We start from the raw sequence: 22,722 nt of genomic DNA on the forward strand, positions 1-22,722 counted from the left end.
TCTGATAGTCTCAAAATGTATAGTCTGTCTCCTGGGCCAACTTCCTGGGAGCCTGACTGGGAGAGGGGTCATTTCTGTCTCTGGCAACCCAGGGTGGTCACCTTTTCCCCAGGTTCCAAGGTTCCCATTCTGTAACCGAGCTTTCAGACCTACTAGGCCAAACTCTTTCAGATGGCAAAAATGTCTGCTAAATCAATGAATAAAAATGACCAGAAGAGTTATCAACACAGGGCCAACACAGTTTCCTCTAAGGAAAAGAAAACAATTTTAAGAACAAGGACTATATTGAACAAAAAGGATTACAATCCCTGAAGTAGTTTTAAATAGATTATCTCTCCCTTTTAAAAACAAACATCTTAAAAACAACAAGAACACAAACAAATGGTTTGGGTTAAAAACAAAACAAAACGAAAAACCTCTCCCTTCCCCTTAAAAAAGAAGAGGCTGGAAAAAATATACACAAGCCTCCCCTTTGGGTCTGAGCTATCTGATAGTCTGTCCTGTGGAGAATCAGTATATATAGTGCATCAGGCAGACGGGCTAGCAGAACTCTGCTGGTGGGGTGAGCTATTGCAGCCACTAGGCGGAGGCCTGAGGAGGCCCACAGCCGTTTTCTGGGGATGGGAAATTGGTTCAAATGCTGGGGGGGGGGGGGGGGAAGAGGAGAGCTCATTCCTCCACAGGACACCAAGGCCACAAAGCAACATTCCTCCTGGGTGCCTGCCCTGCACACCCATTCAAATCACTGCAATTAATAGCACAAAGCCCAAAACAATTTTACAGAACACTGGAGGGCTGGACAGTAAGAGTGAGGGCATCTCTTACCTGCCACAATGGTCAGAGTGCAGGAGAGCCTAGTGAAGGTCCCAGATTGTGCTGGGACAAGAACGATGACCCAAAGGAGGACGATGACCCAAAGGAACAAGGAACAGAAGAGAAAGGGCACAACTGTCCCCAACAACCTGGGGCCTAGGCAACAATGGTTTGACACCTCCCCTTTCCCTCTTCCTGTTCCTAGCAGTTCCCATGGCTGCCTACAGGTGTGGGTAGGAGAGGTGTGTCTTTCCAGAAGCCCTGAAGTTCAGATTTGCCTCAAAAGAGGGAAAAAGGATAGGCAGCTTTGCATTGTTCCTTGGAGTTTTTTACCCCTATCAATTAACTTTTTACTTCAAGTTTCTGGTTCATTTTCAATAAGGCAGGTGTAACCCTGAGCTTTTCAAAGGCCTGAGGTCCCTCCAAGGAGAGGACAGTATCGACACGATGTGGTTCATTCAATGCAGCAGTGATTTTTTTCTTTTTCAACAAAAGTTGGTGGTTAGGGTTCTTTAAAATATATATTTAAATAACTTTTTACATTTACATATAACATCTTAGGGGGGGAAAAAAAGCAGAGAACTCAATCCCACACACCTCAGAACCCCAAGCACACATTACACAATAGAGTAACACATTATTAAAAGAGGCAAAGGACTCAAGATTTTGTCTGTTGGTTTGTTAATGGGGAGGGGATGCCACAGGTGGCTCACATTTTGGGTTGAGGAGGGCTGTCTTTATTACCACTTTTGTGTTTGTCAAAACTAATATATAAAACTAATATATATTAGTTTTGAAGGAAGCCAGACTTTGAAGTCTCCATACAGTTCCCGATTTTTACAAAAGAGTTCCTTCTGAGCTCAAGCTCCCGTACCGATGCCTGGGCCAGATCCTGGTCCTGGGAGAGAGAGGGAGAACAGTCATCAAGGTTGTGGAGAGAGCTGGCACAGCAGGCTTTGGGCAGTATGTACCAGGTAAGGGCCTTGAGCATCCCTATTCTGTGTATGAGGCTCTTGGAAGTGACAGTTCACAATGCTAAGTGATAAGGGGGAGGGGCAGCAATGGCTTTTATTTCCTGAGGGGCTCAAGTCTCTGGGGGGCAGGTCTCCCTTGTTTGGCTATACAGGGTCTTCTGGAAGCCCTAAGATGCCTTGGAAGCATAATGAAGAAAAGTAATTCCTAGCGGCACTAAAAGAGCAGGGAGACCCCTCACAGGCCACACTGGCCTTCCCATGCGGTGCCTGGCTGAGGTGGCAGGCATTAGCAGAGGGAACGAGAGTGGTACTGATGCGGGAAGGAAGGCCACTTAGGTCTGGAGAAATGAACCTGACATGCTGCAGGGATGGGACAAGGGCTGGATCAGAGAGCAGGCGCTTTAGAAAACATCTTATGTGCACACCTTTAATCGTAGCACTTAAAAGACAGAGGCAGGGAGATCTGAGTTCAAGGGCAGCCTGGACAACAGAGAGAGTTCCAGGACACCCAGGGTTACACAGAGAAACCCTGTCTTCTAGTGTAAGGTCTGTGACTTAGGTCTCTCAAGTGGGACAGTAGGTAAGTGCAGCGAGGTCTGTCAGGAGGGCTTTGCTAAGAGGCATAGATGGACTAAGGGGATAGGAGATGCAGAAGAGCTGATAGAATTGAGATTACTTTTGGGATGTGAAGCATCTGAAGGGAAGAGATGCCAACATCACAGATAGAGGGTCTGAGGATGGGTGGGGCTGAGAAGCAATGTTTGAAAGCCAGCAGGTACAGAAGCCAAGTCGCAGAATAAGCCAAACAGAAAGGCCTGAGAAGACCCCCTATACAAATACCTACTATCATCTGCTCTCACCTGAAGCCTCAGCAGCCAGGGCATGGGACTCCTGAGTGTCCTGGGGGGCACTGGAGAGGCTAGCCCTGGAAGCATCCGCCTCTTCTGGAGAGCAGCCAGGCTGTAGTGGCACCTCAGCTTGGTAGCATGGAGCCTGTTCCTCTTCCCGGGTTGTCCCCAGACTCCAGTGGAGTCGGGGGACGTCCAAGCCCAGCATCCCACCCCAGGGACTGTGGCTGTGCATCCCTTGGCAATCTTGAGGCAAGCCCAAGTCACAGTCTGCATCCTCTGGAATAATGGGGATGCGCTGGCTCAGGTCCCGGGCCCCTGCATAGCAGCTGGGTGGGGGTTCCTCAGTGAGCGTGTACTGAACACTCACCGAATAGTCTTCAGTGTAGCAGCCATTGCCCCTGCCAGCACTGTGGGCCACCTGCTTCTCTTCATAGAAGCAGCAGGGCAGGCCCTCATATTTTACCGCATCTGTCCTGGGAAAATGGTCTGAGTGAAGGCCATATAGGCCCTGGGAGCTCCCTGCTTGTGGCTCCCCACTTGTAGGATTGCAGTCCTCAAGGAGCCGGGGACCCAGGAATAAGGTGCTGCCACCAGCAGCTGCTCCGGTCCCATGGCCCAGGGAAGAGGGCTGGGGCTCGAAGCAGCAACTACATGATGGTCCCTCTGAGCCCCCTTTCCAGGTCCTCCTGAGGTCCAGGGCGGCCCCAGGAGAAACCTCGAGCCCCACTTCTGAGGTAGAGCTGTTGGGCCCTCTGGGTTCCAGTGAGGAGTTGCTGCTGTAGTTCATCTCCAGGCTGCAGGTGGACAGCTGGTCCCCTGAGGGAGAGGCAGGGCCTAGCCACGGCTCACCCCGCCCAGCACCTTGACTGTGTGCTGCTGGGAGCTCCTCTGGTGGTGGGGAGCCTTCAAGGTGTAGAGCAGGCCCCCTGCTGCGGTAGATGAAGGGGTCATAGTCACTGCTGAGGGAGCTGCGGAAGGTGGAGCAGCTCCCATACACACCTTGGTTGCTGACTTCTGTGCAGTCCAGCACGGAGTCACTGGAAGAGCAGCGGCACTGGCCAGAGCTGCTGCTGCTACTGTCACTGCCGGGACAGTCTGCCAGGTAGCCACTGCACACAGAACGGTGCCCATGGTAGCAGCTGAAGCTGGAAGTGCTGCCACTCTCCACATGGGTAGGAGGGGCCATGTGCACCACAGTAGGGAAGAGCAGGGTGCTGCCACTGCTTGGTGGGAAGGCACGGGATGGGCCCCTGGGTGTGAGGCTGGGTATTGGCTGCCCCTCCTGCTCTGGGTAGCTGAGACCCTGGAAGTAGTAGTGTTGGTACATGGTCTCATACTGGGAGAAGCAAGCTGCCTTGGAGAAGCTTCGGCCACTGAACTTGGGCCTGCGGAAGGGATGGGCTGGTGAGTAGGCCCGGTGTTCCAGGCTGCAGCGGTGAGGGGCCAGAGTGTGGTCCAGGTGCAAGGGTGGGTAGCCACGGATGTAGGTGGGAGTCTGTGGAGAATAGAGGTTCTGCTCCCCATGCCGGTCCATGGTCAGCAGTGTGACAGGATTGCCATGGGAGTCCATACTTGTCCTAGTAGGGTAGGCTGGGATGGCATTGGTCCTATGCACACGGCCTGGGTAATGTACTGGCAGGGTCACTCTTGGCTGCCGACCACGTGTAAGATTGCTGGTCTCCACACAAACAGCACCTGGATTTCCCTTTTGTTCTGGAAGAGATGGAGGAGATAAGGTAATGGGCGGAGACTGAAGCATCAAGTGAAGCTATGTACTAGGGAGTCTATGCTTGACCCTGTCACACTGTAAACTGTCTCCAAGTCCAGCTCTGAGCAGGCAGAGGCTGACCTGTCTTTTCCCTCATCTTCCCACACAGGGTCTATAGAGAGTAAATCAAACACAAACATGAAAATGCCTCCCACCCTGCCCTGTAATGATGACACGGGTGCAGCAATAAACATTGCTATTGCATATTCATCCTCCCTTGTGTCCCTGGAAACAACCCTGTAGTCTAGACCTGGGCAGTCAACATTACTGTCTCTGTTAAAATAGACAGGGGGCTTTCGGCCTAGAAAGGACAGGTCAGGATGCTGGGGTTTGTTGTTTTTACTTTCCTCAGACATGTACCTTGCCCAGGCCTCCCAACTTGCTATAACTAAAGATGACACTGAACTCCTGCCTCTACTTCCCAAGTGCTGGGTATACCACTACACCAGCTTGGAGTCTACTTAATTGGAAACCCAAACTTGACCCCAAGGGGGAGTACCGGGGGCCAAACTTGGGACCTTGCACAATCTAGGCAACAGTTAGCTTCTGAGTCACATCATCTACCCCTAAAAGTGATCCTTAATGCCAGGCTCTGCTTAGAATTATACAGCCAAGTTTTAAAACCCAAGGCCTACACATCTACAGGTCTACAAGACCATGCTGTGTTGGTTCAGTTTGCGCATAACGCTATAGAATGTATCAAGCACTTATCATACTTGGTAGGGACCATGTCCTCCAAGGTCTGTAATAATTACCTATGATGTTGTGCCGACAGTGGGGGCAGGTGTGGTGCTGCAGCAGCCATGGGTCTACACATTTCCTGTGGAACCGATGGGTACAGGGGATGACCCGGAGCTCCTGCAAAGGGAGAGAGGGAAACAGCGTGAAGGATGGACTGAAGGGAAAGCACTTCTGCTTTCACCCTTACACATGTGCCTCCTCCGATGGACCCTATGGGAGGGAGTCTGAATAGCTCTGTGCACTGTTTTGGTGCTCTCCTGTTGTAATATGGATCTTAAGTGTTCCTAGCTTGGCAGTACCAGGAAGGAAGTCCTAGTGGGATCTGCTAAGCAACTCTGAACATTTATTTATTTTAGTTTTTTTTTTTTTTTTGCCTCTGCCTCCCAAGTACTGGGATTAAAGGTGTGCACCACCACCACCTGGCTTATTTATTTATTTATTTATTTATTGAAAGATTTTATAATGTATACAGAGTTCCATCTGCATGTTTGCCTGCAGATCAGAAGAGAACACCAGATATCATTACAGATGGATGTGAGCCACCATGTGGTTGCTGGGAATTGAACTCTGGACCTCTGGAAGAGCAGCTAGTGCTCTTAACCTCTGAGCCATCTCTCCAGCCCTATTTATTTATTTTTAAGCTTGATGATACATGTTATTAGAGATAAAGAGAAAATTTTCAGGGCAGGAAAACAGTGTATCTCAGTAGTTGCTCAGAGGAGAATGGAGGTGAGAAGGAAGCCATGCCACTTAAGCTAAGCTGGCATAGGGTCAGATACATGGAGAAACAAAGAGCAAAGGATGAGAAAAGGAGAAGAAACATTTTTGTGAATAATTCAGAAACACAGACAGACTTACAAAACAGCACAGCTGCATTTTGCAAGAGACTGCCTTTATTTTTACTTTTAATTATATGTGTGCAGTCTGTACTGAGGTGTGCATGTGAGTGTAGTTGCCTGAGGAGGGTAGAAGAAGGTGCTGGTCCCCTGGAGCAGGAGTTGTAGGTAGTTGTGAACAACCCAATATGGGTTTTAGGAACTGAACTCATTCTCTCCAAGAGATGCCTAACTGCTGAGGCATTTCCCCAGTCCTATCCATTACATGTTCTTGTCATGCTATACTGCTTCCCTAAAGGATTGCAGGCAAATGATCAAGGGCTAAAATGTCCAAAATTGTGTGCTGAAGCAACTTTGCTTTCTATATGTTTATTACTGCAGACATTTGTTATAGGAAAAGTTAAAATATTTCCTACTCTCTCCCCAAACTCCAACTAAAGGCCAGTTTCATTCCTTGAAATAGGGCCAATAGGGAAAAGGAAACTGTTCAATCTGCTTGGCCCAATTATAGTCCTCAGGGCTGAAGGACAAGCAACACAAGGAAACAGATTCCTTTCCAGGAACTGGAGGGCATAACTAAGTCCAAAGCTTCAGGCTAGGGAGCATACGGTTTGCAGGAACAGTTATAAACACGCTAGGTAATCTATGTTGGTTTATAGCAGTGGTTCTTAGCCTATGGGTTGCGATTCCCCAACCACCTGAAAACACAGATATTTACGATACATAACAGTAACAAAATTATAGTTATGAAGTAGCAATGAAAATAATTTCATGGTTGTGGGTCACCACACATGAAGAACTCTATTAAAGGGTTATAGCAGATGGTTGCTTCTAGGTACCCTCGAAGGAGAGGTCAAGTAGAAAGGAACACTTACTGGGGCCCACCTGGCGTCTAAGGAAAGTAGCCTATGATAGAATGTGAGCTTTTCAAGCATCCTCTGGACTGTTTTTGTTTTGCTTTTATTTTCTCACCAATCTGACACAGTGATATTCACACTAGTAACCAATATGCTGCTTTAGAATACCTGTATCTTCTCACCTAAGTAGCCTTTGTGAGCACTTAGTATGCTGATTGGCATCAAAACTACAGACACAAACCAAGAACCTGCAAGGCTAGGTTGGAATCCAGGAGCCTGTACCCACAGTCCAAGCAAGAGTATCATTCCAAGGCTTGTGTGCAAACACATGGGACCAGCAATCTAAACATCAGTGGGTGCTCTCATTCAGGCCTGTCCAAGGTCTAGACTCTCAAGCAGTTTGCTTCCTGCTTTGTTTGTATCAATCCAACTAGAGACAGGCAAAAAAAAAAAAAAAAAAAAAAAAAAAAGCAAAATGCTAATGACAGGTGGTTCTAGGTGAATGGTCTAAGCTGATCCTTTCTTGCAACTTTTTTTCAAATTTTAAATTATTTATTTATTTTACATACCAGCCACAGTTCCCCCTCCCTCTTGTAACTTTTAATGGAGAGAAAACAAAGGCATCAAATAGTTTGACTTTTTCCAAGTAAACACACCACTTCTTCAAAGCAAAGCAAACAACTTGTTCTTAAATCTATGTATTTTCTGTCTAACCATGTACTTTGTTTGTTTGTTTTGTTTTTGGAGCTAGGACTCTAAATTCACAATTCTCCTGATTAGCCTCTCAAGTGCTAGAATGACAGCCATGTGCAGTCATGCCTGACACCCATGTTCTTTTGATCAACTTCTAAAGTCACCCACTTAGCCAGATCATCTACAGAATATTGTGTCTTCCCAGCCCCTAGGAGAAATACCTTTAAAAGCCTGAACATTCTGATTGTGGGGAACTCTGGCCACAGTGGTCCCCAGTACTCTGGGAGCCTGTACATCCCCTTCCCACCCAAGACAAGCCTTGTCTCTGTTACTACCTCTCCATCAATATACTTCTCCAGACAGATGGCACAGTCAGATGTGGAGCCGCTGCTAAGTGTGTCCAGTGCCCCGCAGCTTCCTTCCCGGCGCCCCTTGCTCTTGGAGTTGAACTTTCTGGTTTCCATCTTCTCCAGAGCCTGTACAGCCAGCCTGTTCATGGAATTCTGCATGGTAGAACATGGTCAGTGTTAGTAGATATTAACAGTGGCAGTCACATCCCAGGCCATGGCACTCATGACACTGGGATAGGCAACATAGTCTACCTCAGGTCAAACAGAATCTTGAGAAACTGCTCAGAACCCATCATCCTGCAACTGTATATTCTAGGTCCTTCAAAGTGCCCATGACACTGGTTCAGGTTCTTCCCAAGTGACCCTACTCCAAAGTCTTGCCTTCAAGGTAAAACACAATTCCCTCTCTGGTACTTCCTGATTCTGTGGAACTTGGTTTTAGGAAGGCCCTCCTTGTTGAAGGAAGGTAGGGAAATGAGAGTTCACATGAGTGCTCAGCATTTGATATATAATACAAGCCCATTATCCCTGTTCTTACTGGTAATGGTCCCAGCCTTCCTGACAACTGAAATCACCTTCCTTTGACTATCACTTTCCCAAGGTGTCATACTGCCACACATCTCAAAGCATAGATTTGTGCTTACCTTCCTCTCATCACCCGCTGCCTGGAGGTCTTTATTTCTTGTAAACTGCAGTGATGGGTTGGCTAGAGTACTACTATAGCTATTTATTTAACAGTAGTCATTGGAAGGGCCCAGCAGAGGTAAATTTCATCACAAGACCTGGGAACCTGATAGTCTGTATTTCTATCAACCCTAGATCTATGTACTGGAGGAGCAAAGGTCTCATGCTCCAAAACAACATTTATTTGAACATCTCCCTCAAGATTTTAGCTCGGAATACCCCCCAATGTAAGCCTGTAGTGAGGTAGTCCTTCTGTAGCACTGACCACGCCCATTGGGGGGTGGAGCGATGGGCGGAGGTGACCTGAGGAAGGAGGTCGGAGGGGGCCAGGAAGGCACTCTCTCTTTCTGGCGTGACTCAGACAGGAGAGGATCGGGTTGAATTTCCTGGTGTTCATCTGTCTAGGTTGTAAGTTATTTCTCCCTGAATAAACATCTATTCGGCCTATTTGTTTATCCTGATCCTTATTTACCGCAATATAAGCCTTTCTTTTCAACACGAGGGTTCAGTACCTCAAGTCTGGTATTTGCCATGCCACTGAGAAAAGATGAGTGCCACAGACAGCAGGCTGACTAGACCCCTAACTTTCATCAGCAACAAGGCAACAGGGTTCACAGGTTGTTCTTAGGAGTTACCTGACTACGACGCTGCTTCAGCTTGATTTTGACAAGGAGAATGAGGCAGACCAGGGATACCACGACGAAGAAAGCCAGGAAAATCCCCATGTCAAAGTACTCAGTGGGTTGCTAGAATAGAATACAAGTGACATGAGCATGTCGGCTGTCAGTCCTGGTCAGGAAATGGGGTGGGTGAATGAGCACAGGATCTCTCAGTGTGTAGGATGCTCTCAGGGTTTTGCTCAGATGAACAGTGATGGTGCCTTAGTGTGTCTAGAATAAGGGTGGGGGAGCTGCAGTGGCCTCAGGACTCCCAGTAGCTGAGAGAGCCAGTTTTAAAGTTTGGTCTCCTATTAAAACAGAGAAAAGTTTGGTATACCCAGTGAGAAAGGCCCCTCTGAATAAACACAAATAATCACAGTTATAGATAAAGGAATGAGTGTTATGTTTTGAGGAAACAGTGATTACTAAGCATGTAATTAAAGGTTTACAACAACTTAGAAAATTGTATGGTGCTTCCACAAATATCACCTTCCACTACAATGAGTCACGTTTACCAAAGAGTTCCTTTTTCCTTTAAAAATGAAGCCAGTAAATCAGTTCTGCAAACGCCCCTTGTTTCTTTCCTTGGGGTGGGGTAGGGTGTGTGAGGCAGCATTTATCCTAAACTGCTCTTGACCTTGCTGTGTACCCGAAGATGACACTGAATTTCTAATCCTCCTACCACTACCTTCTAAGTACTGGGATCACAGTTGTGCCTTTATAGCAGCTTTATGCAGTGCTGGGGAATGAACTCTGGGCTTTGTGGATGCTAGGCAGGTCCTCTCCCAACTGAACTGCACTTGGTACTTATCTTTTCTGCACAGAACACTGCCTTCTACTATCTGAAGCTGCTGCACCTAGGACATTCACTTAGCCAATAAGAATAGGACCCTCGTGAGATGCTGTGCTACCTAGATACTTGGTGCAGGTTAAAGAATCATTCTACACGGGAACAGTTCAGTAATTGTGAGAAGAAAAGAAAACACACACATGGACACCTGCCCCAGATTCCAATGTTAAGGAGATGTCAGTCAAATATCAGCAGGCAGTAATATTGCTTCAGCACAGTGAAGAGATGCCTAAATGCTTCTGGTCACCAACAAGTGTCAGTTCCAAAGAAGGAAGTATAACTGGGTGGTGGCAGTGCATGTCTTTAGTCCCAGCACTTGAGAGGCAGAGGCAGGCGGATCTCTGTGAGTTTGAGGTCAGCCTGGTCTACAGGGTGAGTGCCAGGATAGCCAGGGCTACACAGAGAAACCCTGTCTCAAAAAACAAAAACAAACACAGAGACAGAGAGGCAGAGAGACAGAGAGGCAGAGAGGTAGAGAGAGAGAGAGAGAGAGAGAGAGAGAGAGAGAGAGAGAGAGAGAGAGAATAGGTCTTTTTTCATCTCTAGGTCAAATGGAAGGAATGAGACAAAGGAAACCAAGTGCTAAATATGTCATCTCTTCATCTTTCTCGGCTTATCTCTAAGAAGGATGGGCTGAAAAGGGGCAACACCAGGTGAGACTTCATAGCTATTTTTGTAAGCTTTTTACACATTTTTACAAATAAAGAAATTTAGGTGAAAAGTTCTCTGTTCCCCTGTCCCATAGTTGAGCTCAACCCATATGAACCTACACTATGCCAGCATTTTAGATGTAGGGACAAGAGGGCTGAAAGCCGAAGCTCAAAGGAAATGAAGGCACTGATAGGAAAAGAGACAAGTTGCCACTCACTCGAGGAGGGAGGTGCTGGATCCTTGCTCGTGCTACTTTCTGCTTGTTGACAATGTTCATCAGCTTGATGGCGTCTGCACCCTTCACATACACCACTGGCCTCTTAAGAGGGTCTTCTGAGCCTTGGTTTAGCTGACAAAGAAGAGAGGGTACCAATTAAAAGACTTGCTTACTTTATGAAGCAAAAAAGGGTTTTGAATGTTGAATGTGGCTCAGTGGTAGAGCATTTGTCTGGCACATGCAAGGTCTACCTTTTATCAGACATGTGCCCGTGCATACACACACACACACACACACTCTCTCTCTCTCTCTCTCTCTCTCTCTCTCTCTCTCTCTCTCTCATGCATGCATATACAAAAAAAAAATCACTAAATCTCCACTTGGAAATTCTTAAAGTTTTCAAGCATTATAGCCTTGAGATTCCCAGAAAAGTGAGGATAGTATGCTATACGTGTCTTAAGATGGGTTGAGCTGGCTGATGCCCAGAAGACTAATTGAAAATGTCCCTCATCCCTAACCCAAACTCATAACCACTTTCTATACGCCTCCCCCTGGGTATGATACTCAAACACGGGCATATTACCTCAGCAGACAGGTACAAAGAATCTGAGGCAAGGGTGTTACAACAATGTCCACTCAAGATAACCAAAGCAAATGCCTCTCGGGCAGACAGTAGGACTGGTTTTAGTGGGCAATTACCTGGTCAATGGCTTCTGGGTTTTCAGATACATCAAAGATTACTGCAGTGGCTCCCCGCTGAACTGCTCTCTTGGCCTGGTGGAATGAAAAAGAACAGGTTGGCAACTCTGCCTTCTGACCCTGCTAACCCTGGCCAGCCTTACAAATCAGGCATGGCTTTACATGTAGAATTAGATACCAAGCAGTATCTTTGTCCCTGAACAAGTTGTTCTGCTTTCCCACATCTTGACATTCTCATCTGAAAAACAGAGACACCAACACCTACTTTGTCCTATCATCCCAAGAGCCTGGTTACTTAGAATGGGTGAAGATGAGTACCTGATACTGCAGAAGCCTGTCTCCCCTATCTAGCTGGAACATTAAAATCAAGTCTATGGACAGGCAGCTTGCCCAACTGGTACAGAGGTACTAGTCTTGGTACTTTCTGCTAGAACACACTGCCCTTGGCAACCACTTTATTTCTTGTGGCACTTTCTTCCTTCCCATGCCCATCCAGTTAGAACAGCATGTTGACTATTTCTGAATGAATCTCAAAATGGTCACTTTTGGGGAGGGGGGGCGGACAGGGTGGTTACAAGTAGGGATTTAGAACAGTTGGCTGCCAAGCCTAGCTGCACATCAAAAACCACTTGGGAAGTTTGTAAAGCAGATTTCCTGGCTCTGACCACAGAGACAGGTTTAGTGGGGCTGGAGACAGGTTCAGGAAGCTGAGTTCTATAAGTGCTCGGGACTCAGGTGATCCTACCAGTTGGAAAACTAGAAGTCAGAGGGACAAGACAAGAACACTTAGAAACAAATGAGAAGTGATAGATTTTTTATTGTTGTTGGGGTAGAGGAAAAGATGGGAGAAAAGATTCCTCTCCACCTCAGTGAACCTTCCTTTTAATTTTATCATCAGCAAACTGAACAAGAGTTGAGTCTGCAGAAGAATAAATGAGACAGACCCTTGCTTTTAGGATTTGAACTACTGTAACAGAGACAGCTTCTCATATATATGGAGGAAAACAAAACAAAAAAAATTTCAAGACTAGCATGCTCAAAGATGGGAAAATATAACTAGTGCTCAGAGGTTATGTCACACAGTGAATAAATCCAATAAATAAACAAAGAATAAATCCAAATTCCTTCCACAAGAATAATCTGTACTGAGGTGCACAAACCCAAAGGGCATCAACAAGAAAGACCCATGACTTTACTGGACCACTAGAGGGCAGTGTCACCTTGTTGTTTTTAAGCCAATCTCCTGCACTTGAGAAGCAAAAATTAGTGATACTGGGGATAAAGCATGTTCCTTGGAAGCTTAAGAAATCCAGGAATCCTGAGAGCAATGCTGTAGGATATGTCCTTGCCCTACAGGTAGCTTCCTTAAAAACAAATTGAGACTGAACAATTAGAGAGTCACTGTTTTATCACTCAATGATCACAAGTGACCAGAGGGTTGTTCCTATCAAGCCTTTTTCTTTTTCTGCTAGGTAGAGTTGGGGTCAAACCTGGGCTTTATTCGTGGTAAGCAAGTGTTCTACCACTGCATCTTAAGTCACTGAATCTTTCAGTCCCAGCCTCAGAACAGCCATGGATGGCCCTATACGAGGCCAAGGTGAGGTGGCATGACGTTCTCTTCCATTAAGCTCCTTAGGACATCAGATCTCTACCTGAGGACAGCTCCTAGACTCCTGAGTAGGTGCTTTTATTTCTGGCCCAGTAGTACCCTAGGCTTCTTCACAAATTCCATTCCCAGAGGAAGAAATAAGAGGGTCTCTCATTCTTTTATTCTGCTTCCATTCAAGGATCCAGCATATCAAACAGTACCTGTAGGAAGTGTGAGTTCAGGTATGCCCTGACTGGAGTACTTGTCCCTCCCTCCAGCTTTGACATTGGTGCACCTGGACAGGCTGGCAGAGGCTGCAGTGCCTGAGTAGGGAATGCCTTCCTGGAATGTGCCTCAGGGAAACCACACAGCCAGAGAGAGGGCCTCCTTGGCTTCCCAGGATTTCTTGATTTAAAAGAACATGAACATTCATTTGTTTCCGAGGCATGACCCATCCAGGACAGACATCACAGAGCTGGGGGTGAACCCTGGGCCTCATCCATGGGCCTCAGGTATATATATATATACTTTACCATAGGGCTACACTCTCAGCCATACAAAAGCTACTTTAAAACATACATGGTTTTGTCAGTCATGGTGGCGCACATCTTTAACCCCAGCACTCAGAAGGCAGAAGCAGGGCAATCTGAGTTTTAGGTCAGTCTGATCTACAGTGTGAGTTCCAGGACAGCTGGGGCTACACAGAGAAATCTTGACTCAAAAAACAAAACCAAGTCAAAAACAAACAAGCAAAAATACCTTGTTTCTTTGTTGAGGTAGGCAGGTAGAGAATAAAGTGCTTAGATCTCATCTACAAGCCAACCTCAGACAAATCACTATTGCATGGAATCTAAAGCTGTGGCTGAGATTGCTTGATTTTCAGTGAATTACATTAAAACTTTTATTTATTGAGGCTGAAGATGTAGCATAATTGGTAGAATGTAGGTCAACCATACATGAAGCCCTAGCACTTTATACAGGGATCCTTAGCATGGTATAAAACTTAGTGTGGGATCTGTAATTCCAGTATTTGAGAAGTAGAGGCAGAAGAATCATAAAATTCAAGGTCATTCCTGCAACACAGAGTTTGAGAGCAATTTAGATCACATGAGACTGGATTTTTTTAGATTATATGTATAAGCATTTACTGAATACTTTGTATTTCCAGCACATATCAGGACTGGATGGAAGGAGATCCTACTGAGATCATGCCCACTGGAAGGTGAGTGCTTTAGAAAAGATGGCTGGGTATATTACTTAGTGGTAAAGTGTAATAGCATGCATTTATCCCGAGTTTGTTTAATCCTCAAGAAAAGGCCACCAGTAATCTTCATTTACAAAATGAGAACTTTCATAGTATTTTATTTTTTCTAAATAAATTATACATACATAATTTATTTTTATTTTGTTGGCATTGGTGTTTTGCCTGCATGTATGTCTGTGTAAGGTGTCTGACCTTGGAGTTACAGTCAGTTTAACTGCCACATGGGTGCTAGGAATTCAATTCAGGTCCTCTGGAACAACAGTCAGTGTTCTTGACCACTGAGCCATCTCTCTAGCCCTTTCATTATATTTTAAAAACATAAAATATTGCTTGGTTACACTTCTCTTCCTTCCCTAATGTAATTTTAAAAACTTGAGGAGCAATGTTCTTTGAACAAATTTTCCAATTTTATCTAGTCAACTGCCTGCCAGACTATTGTATTTCAAACAAATCTAAATCCTAGCTAGAACATTACCAGTTTTGTGACTAGTGTAAACTTTATTTTTATGACCTTATATCCTTAAAGATGCTTGAAAGGATGGAAAGACAGCTTGGCAGGTGAGGGTCACTGGCAAATTGGGTTCATGGGAATGAAAGACCAAGAAAAGGCTATGGCTTCCTCAGAAGATGTGTGACATCCTGGCAAAACTGAGTAGCAGCCAAAGGCCTTGCCTTGCTAATCCTTCCTATCAGAGGTATCTTCTTGTTGCTTTTATCCTTATGTAGGCCAGCACAGGTGGAACCAAAGGGAGGTAAACAGAACATGTCAGCAAGATGTTTGTAGGTGATGCAAGTAACAAAAGGGCAAAATCTGTATACTTCTAATTTACACAGCACAAAATTTGCAACCTAAGAAGGCAGGACCCTACTAATTAGTTATACTTTTACGACAATTAATCAATGTTCAGTAAATTGAAAGGAGCCTGTCTCAAACCATACTCAGGTTATGGCAAATAGAGAAAGTGCTCCCTGACCAAGGGGGTTCATTCATAAGACCAAGTCTATAAACTCCCAATGCAGACAGCAGCATTCTGATGAGAATGGTTTTGTTACAATGGTTTATAGGGAGGTAGGTGTGTGTGTGTGTGTGTGTGTGTGTGTGTGTGTGTGTGTGTGTGTGTGTGTGTTTCTCATGTGTGTGGTTATATCCAGAATTGGTTTGGGGCTTAGACCTACCAATCAATAGCTGCCCTTTGGAGTCTCTAAGATATATTAGGTTTTATTAGTTTACTTATTCCTTGGTTAAGCACTTAGACCCTAGTGTCTAAGCTTTATTGTACAAAAATTATAATCTCAGTAGGAAATAACAAAAAATGTCAGAAAAATCTTTGCTCTGGATTCTTTTTTTTAATATTTAGGTCTTTAAAAAAATTTGAAAAAGATTTATTTATTTATTTATTTATTTTTGTATACAGTGTTCCGCTCTGAGCCATCTCTCCAGCACTGCTCTGGATTCTTGATGAGGAAGTAACCAAGGAGTTGGACTGTCAACAGATAATTGGAAGATGTGCCTATGGTTTCTTATGGGAAGTTCTGATATATAGAGATTCCAGTGGCTCTACTGAATATAATTTTATTCTCTTTCTTTTTTAAATTCTTCACATAAACTACCAACAAGTTCTTAAAAACCCTTTCTGCCTTTGGCAGTCCTGGGATCAAACCTAAGGCACTGTATATGGCTAGGCAAGCACTGAGCTATTTCCCTACCCTCTAAAATATACCTTTAAAAATTATTTAATTTAAACATTTATGTACATTAGTGTTTTACCTGCATTCATGTCTGTGAGGGTGTTGGATCCTCTGGAACTGGAGTTACAAACAGTTGTGAATTTTCATGTTTGTGCTGAGAATTGACCCAGGTCCCCATGGAAAAAAACCTCTTCAGTCCCATTATCATCATCATCGTTAACATGGTTATTATTTAAAGAGGGTCTTGTTATGTAGCCTTATTCTGTAACCTAAGCTGGTCTTGAACTCACGACCCTGCCACCTCAGCAACCCAAGTGCTAAGATTACAGGTATGTACCAAATGCCTGGATTCTTGAAAATTTGTTTGCTCATTTTGAGACAAGTCTTACCATGAGTCTTGTTTGGCCTGGAACTCACTAAATAGACCAGACTGGCCTCAAACTCATAGGGATCCCCCTGCCTCTGCATGTTGGGATTAAAGGTGTATGTCACAACACCCATGGTGTTATGTCCCTACATAATCTCTACTCCTTTCAGAGGTCAATATTAGGGCCTCACACAAGCTAGGCAAGCAATCTATTTCCACTTCATTTTCTCATGTTTTCATTTTGACACAGAGAATCACTAAGTTGTCCAGGCAGGTTTTGACTTTGTAGTCCTCTGCCTTGATTCTCTAAGCATCTGAGATTATAGACCTTTGCCATCAGGCCTGGATCCTTAATGTACTTTTGGTATCTGTAGTATTTCTGTTTTTTTACTATTACATTAAATGGATCTTGACTTTCATTTCCAATTTCCTTAGGGTAGAGAAATAGTGCCAAAGAACATGAAGATTAAGATTCTTTACAAAATGTGCTTCTTAGATTCAAGTTTGTATTAAGACAAAGTAGGATGAATGAACAAAACACAGGCAGGCAGGGGCTAGTTACATTTTCCACAGTCCCTGTCTTTAAAATAACTCCGAGTAGTTCTATATGCAAACACCTCACTCTGGTACTAGGTACTCTACTATGTCTAGTAGAGACTCCTAGGGGTCAAAAGGTGGATGTTATAGGCAGCATTTGTAAACTCCATACCTAACAAAACAGATGACCCTGGGCACAGTATATTCTCAACTAATTAACACAGTTGTGAGAAATGATGTAATACCATTTGCATTACCATTTATTAGCTTAGATGTTCAACAGTAGTTATTAGCTAGTTACTATGTGTGTTAGGCCTTGCGAACACAGTAGACATAGTGAGTGAGAGGACTTTGTCCTTATGGAGCACATCTTCTGCATGTGATGATGGTGGAGCATCACCAGGAAGGGTTGGTGTTTAGTTCAGGGGCATATGGGCAAGAGGTGAAGAACACAAAGTTGCTTATTCTGTCTCTAGAGTGGCTTTTCCCAAAGTACATGTATGAAAATGACCTATTTTTCTGGCTGGTATCCTCTGGAAACACTGCATGTTTTAAAGCTATCTGTGACAAATGTGAAAAGCATATTTATGTTTGGGTTGCTCCTGACTATCCATCATTAGAAAGCCTTCCTCAGCAATGCTTCCTTGCTGTGTAGCAGGCTTTAGATCAATGCTCCAGGGTAGGCAGCACTGGGGTGAAAGGCTTATCAACCCCTCTCTCATGCCTTCCTCTTAAAGGTGGAAGGATGACATTTTGCTCTGGTAGCCAATTACTAAATAATGCACACATCCACAACTTAACATAAATGATTATTGGTATAAAAACATCCAATTATATAGTTTCATCTACAAACAATTTAAGATAACCAACGATCTGTGTGACTGGAACTCCAAAGAAGACAAAAACAAGGACCCTTTGGAGGCATGTACCATAATAATACACCTGATAATTTCTGAGTGAAGCACCCCTTTTTAAGCAAGGTGAGGATGCTGAGGACTCCACCCTTCATCCATGTGAACATGCTCATGAGGTTCTCAGATATGTTTTCAATTAGCTTAACCCAAGAGGGATGAAATTAGGACAGTGGAGAATTCATGGTACTGGAGGCCCAAGAATTGCTTTCCACGACTTGGCAACAGCTCTTTCCTTGAGACTGGATTCCTCCAAACTTTTGCAGCTATTTCTGGATCAAGGCAGAGCACATTATTTCAGACACCTGTGGGACATCTCTTGAGCAGGACAATGTGGGTGCCATGGGCTTATGAGTCATTTAATTCTGTCTTTTAAGATGCTTGTGATATTGTATATCCCGAGTCATTCCAGCATTCAGGAGGCTGAGGCAGGTGGATAACTGCAAATTTGAGGCCAGGCAGAGGTATATAGAGTTTAAGACCAGCCTGGGACACATGGTGAAACACTGTCTTGAAAAATCCAAACAAATAAACTCAATTCTTACTTTATTACAACTTGGGCTCCCTCCTCAAGGTGGTACATGGAAATTGTATGTCACCCCTACATTTAACTGATTACCATGCTATACTGATTCCAATTTCAAAATCTACCCACTATTTTTCCATCCCCACTGCTGCCACCCTATCATCTTGTGAGTCACAACTATTTTCTTCCTGGGGTTCTCCCTACTCAGCCAGCCTTACTCACAGCACAGAACAAATCTTTCTCAGTAAGGGATCTGTGTTGCTCTTAGGATAAGGTTTGACCTCCCTTGCCCAAGCTTCCAGACTCATCACTCTTTTATTCCTAGCCTTACCAGACAGTTCTCCTATTGGTTCTCTGAGTGTTCTTCCCCTGCAGGATACAGCCAGCATGCAGCACTCCTAGGGATCAGCTTTACCTCATTTAACTCGCCTTCCATAGATTCCCTAAGCTTAGCTCCCAGTTCAACATTGCAGCTCCGATCTTTGAAAGCTTTCTTCACTAGAGGGCAGCCTGTGTGTCAGACTTCTTCACAGTTGATTCTGAGCACCAGGAAACTGGCCAACTGTGTTGTGCTCATACAGCATCAGTTTCATTCAGTGGTGAGCACCATTCCTGAGCCTTGCTGCTGCCAGCACTGCCTGCAGCCCACTCCTGGTCACCTATGTCTTCTTGGAAGTCTACAGTCTACAGTCTTCACATTTCAAATTTGAGGGCCTGCCTGCCTGCCTGTCCACCATATCAATTGCTGTTGTATTGCCAAGGAGGTAGTTGACTTCTAAGGCAAACATCTTGTCTCTGGCCAGCAGTGAAGTCAAAAGTGGCTTTCCTGTAGCTCTTAGGCCCTGGGCTTTGTACACATTCACCTCTGGATTTCAAAGTTCTCAAAAAACATCCTGTACACTTACAGTGCAGGTTCTACCCCTTTTCTCTCTGTAGGAAAGCAAACTTTCCTCAGAACTCCAATGAGGAAAAAGTCAGACCGTTTACTACCTCTGGATTTGTGGCCCTCCTCTGGCCTAGAGGACTGAACGAATCTACCCTGACACTTGTAAAAGAGAACAGGGCACTGGGCTTGCTGAGAATGGAACATGGCTGTCTAGGAGTACTGGCTGAAGATTCCACAGCTTCACAGGCTGCTTAAAGGCAGCCTGCCTTAAGAGTATTCAGACACTTAAACACCAACATGAGAGGATTCTGTAGCCTACAGACTTGAAGACAGTAACAGCGTCTGGTGTTGTATAGAACCCTGTTCCTGCTGCAGGGAGGCCACGGAGGAGAAAGTGGTAGTGGAGGCACGCTGTTCACACCAATGAAAATCAGCCAGTGGACTTAGGTGCTGACCGTAGCTACCACTCACAGCTTTCTCTTGGTGGGTCTTCCTAGTCCAAACAGTCACTCATTGGGTCCTTGTACACACCCTCTCTCTGGAGATTACTAAACGGATTTTAAACCTTTGCTCCTCACTTTTTCCTTCTTCCCTCTTCTCTAGGCAGTGACCACCCAGGCACCAGGGTCTTGCATACTCTGGACAGGCCCTGTGCCCTGAAGTATGAGTCATACTCGGCAAAGGGGCTCACAAAGCCAACTCACCAAGGGCCCTGTTTTCCGACAGAATCTTTTTATTCCATAGGAAATGAGGTCACACACCAGGGCACACGGGGAACCAGTGAGAAAAACCTGGTGCCAAGAAGCAGGGTTGGTGGTAATGTTAGAAAAAAAATGGAGAAACCTGACATCAGCCACCAGGAGAGGTCACCTGTACTCTGGGGATAATTTGTACTGGACACACAGAGCTAAAAACAAAAACAAACAAAAACAGCCCAGATTTCTTCTAAAGTACATACAGCATATCTGATTTTACCAAGTCACATTTAGAGGGCATCTTGGTAGCTTATTTCAGACCTTGCAGCCCCTAATCCAAAAGGAGACCAACACAGAGAGAGGACCAAAGGTAAAGAAAAGCTGGAGGACTGGGTGGCCAGTCAGGGTTCCTTCTCAAGGGTGGGAGGTGAGGGCGGTGACACAGTGCTACCCACTCCATTGACTTGGCTCCTCATTCCAGGGCTTGGCTGCAGCCTGGCCTGACCTTCCAGGTTTCCCTGGCAAGTGATCAAAGCTCTGAAGCCACAAACACAGTTCAGAACTCACAGGCCCTGCGGCCAACACCCCCCACCCCCTTTCTGCCAGCTCTCATCCGGCTTCTCTGAGAAAGGGCTCTCCCACCAGCTGCACTTCTACCCACCAAAAGATATTTCTTGCCATAATTAAAGTCATTAAGCCTCCAAAGGCTCCCATGGGCTTCAAGTTCTAAGTTCCCGAGAGAGGATGAAGCGTTTTAAAGTCCTAGTTAAGATTATGCTGATCTATTCAGGAGACATGTAGCAGCGAGAATCCAGTGGTTAAGTTAATGGTTAAGACTGCCTAAGTTTAAACAGTGTTATTTATTCTCAAAATATGCAGCAGCCTCCACTTAATTCCTACTAATTAAAGGAACCAGCAGAAGAGGCTGAGTCTGTAGTCATACACGGCGCCGGTGCACAGGTTGGGAGCCTGTTCACAATCAGAAACTACTGGGTGTTAAACGGAAATGCATTTCCTTAGATCTTAATCTCAAACACAGACTTTTAGATCACTTCCAAGAAACACAATGGTCCTCTTTGTTTTAACACCTGACGAGGAGTACCAAAACCTTAGGAGAGCCTGTGTACACCCTCCTGTTCCATCCATCCTTCTGGATAAAGGATATTATGGAAAAATGGGTGCGGAGCTGTCTATACCTGAAAGAGAAACTTGTAGAGGAACTTGGAAGCTGTTACTTTGCCTTGGGAGATTCTGAAAGTCCCATTTCAGGCCAGATCTTATTAGGTCTGTAACTGGAAACTTCAAAAAGGACCACTGCTTTTTTGTACATGTGGCAATTAATTAATATAAACAAGTGTTAATTAGGTGGCAGAATCAGGCTTAACAACCTTGCCTGCAAAGTCTGAACACCTAAGCTGCCCTGTGGAGAATGAGGGCAGGCTATTGCAGCAAGGAGCTTGGTTCTTAAGGTTGGCCCAGCAAAGGGAAAATTGGGGAACTAAAAAATAGAAATCGCATATTGGTGAGGTGGCTCAATGGATAAGGGGACCTGCCCCCAAATCTGAGATCTGAGTTTTATCCTAGGAATCTGTATACTGATGCTGTTGGGCTAATGGAGTCTGAATCTAATTAAGCAGAACCCCAGCAATACTTGGAATGAGGTAAAAGAAGATATTACAATATATTTGATCAGGTGTTCCAAAACAGGACCATTCAGATTAAACAATTTACCACTAAGCATAAATATCCTTGACACATATACCTTATTCTTCACTTCCTCATTAGAGTGTGTCCACAGTTCACTTGCCACTTGGAAGGGCATTACATACATGCAGGTAGACTCTTCAGCCTTCCCAGCCAAGTTCCCTTCACCTTGCTTAGAGATGTGTTACCACTGTATTCTGTCCCTAGGAGGATAACTCTAGAAAGGACTGTAAGGACTGGGGTCTAGCACAGGGCTATCTTGGGGTTGGATTAGGGTCATAATAAGCTGGGTTACCAGCTTGATAAGCTGCCAACACCCCATGCCTTGCCTTCAGCAATACTGACTTAAAGCATGAAACTTCAGGAGGGAAAGTAAAGTACTCAATAAAGCATCAGTGCTTCCAAATGGTATTGGGAATCTGCACAACTGCAAGGCAGGGGCAGCTGGCCCTCACTGGGAGCTCATGTGTTACATATCTTGCTGATGATCATGAAGTAGAGGGCTGACACTTGACCCAAACCTTTTCTCTCATCCCATCCCAGAATAGTTCTCATCTTGTCCCACTTGGAAGCATGAATACTAATGCATGCCAACCTTCAAATACTTCATTGATAGCTTATACAAGTGTTATACTGGCCAGGTTTAGAAGAGTAGACCTATAATCCCACCTACTTGGCAGTTAAAAATTAGCATGGATCCTGCCTCAATATAAAAACAAGAGGGCTGGGCTTAGTACTACAACTCTTGCCTAGCATGTATGAGATCCCTAGATTCAGTCCATTGTTCTAGGGAAGTCAGATGAGTCTTACACTCCTCCACAAGGAAGTTCTAGAACCAAACCTGGGTCCTCTATAAGAGAAGCTAGTACTCTTAACCCCTGAGCCATCCCTCCAGTGTCCTTTCCAGGCCCC

At 45.0% G+C, this 22,722-nt stretch overlaps 1 protein-coding gene across 1 annotated transcript in view; it reads right to left on the reverse strand.

Annotated features, from left to right (window-relative positions):
• Positions 1 to 1,315: 1,315 nt before the first annotated feature.
• Znrf3 (zinc and ring finger 3) overlaps positions 1,316 to 22,722 on the reverse strand; it is a 149,736-nt gene continuing 128,329 nt past the window's right edge. The window contains exons 3-9 of the mRNA XM_051200186.1: positions 11,644 to 11,718; positions 10,945 to 11,076; positions 9,203 to 9,313; positions 7,869 to 8,036; positions 5,162 to 5,264; positions 2,648 to 4,351; positions 1,316 to 1,711 (exon numbers count right to left, since the gene is read on the reverse strand). Of these exons, the coding sequence (XP_051056143.1) occupies positions 1,674 to 1,711; positions 2,648 to 4,351; positions 5,162 to 5,264; positions 7,869 to 8,036; positions 9,203 to 9,313; positions 10,945 to 11,076; positions 11,644 to 11,718 (2,331 nt within the window). The 3' untranslated portion in view covers positions 1,316 to 1,673. The remainder of the gene's footprint in view (positions 1,712 to 2,647; positions 4,352 to 5,161; positions 5,265 to 7,868; positions 8,037 to 9,202; positions 9,314 to 10,944; positions 11,077 to 11,643; positions 11,719 to 22,722) is intronic.

Source organism: Phodopus roborovskii, unplaced genomic scaffold, assembly GCF_943737965.1.
Source record: "Phodopus roborovskii unplaced genomic scaffold, PHOROB, whole genome shotgun sequence".
NCBI lineage: Eukaryota > Metazoa > Chordata > Mammalia > Rodentia > Cricetidae > Phodopus > Phodopus roborovskii.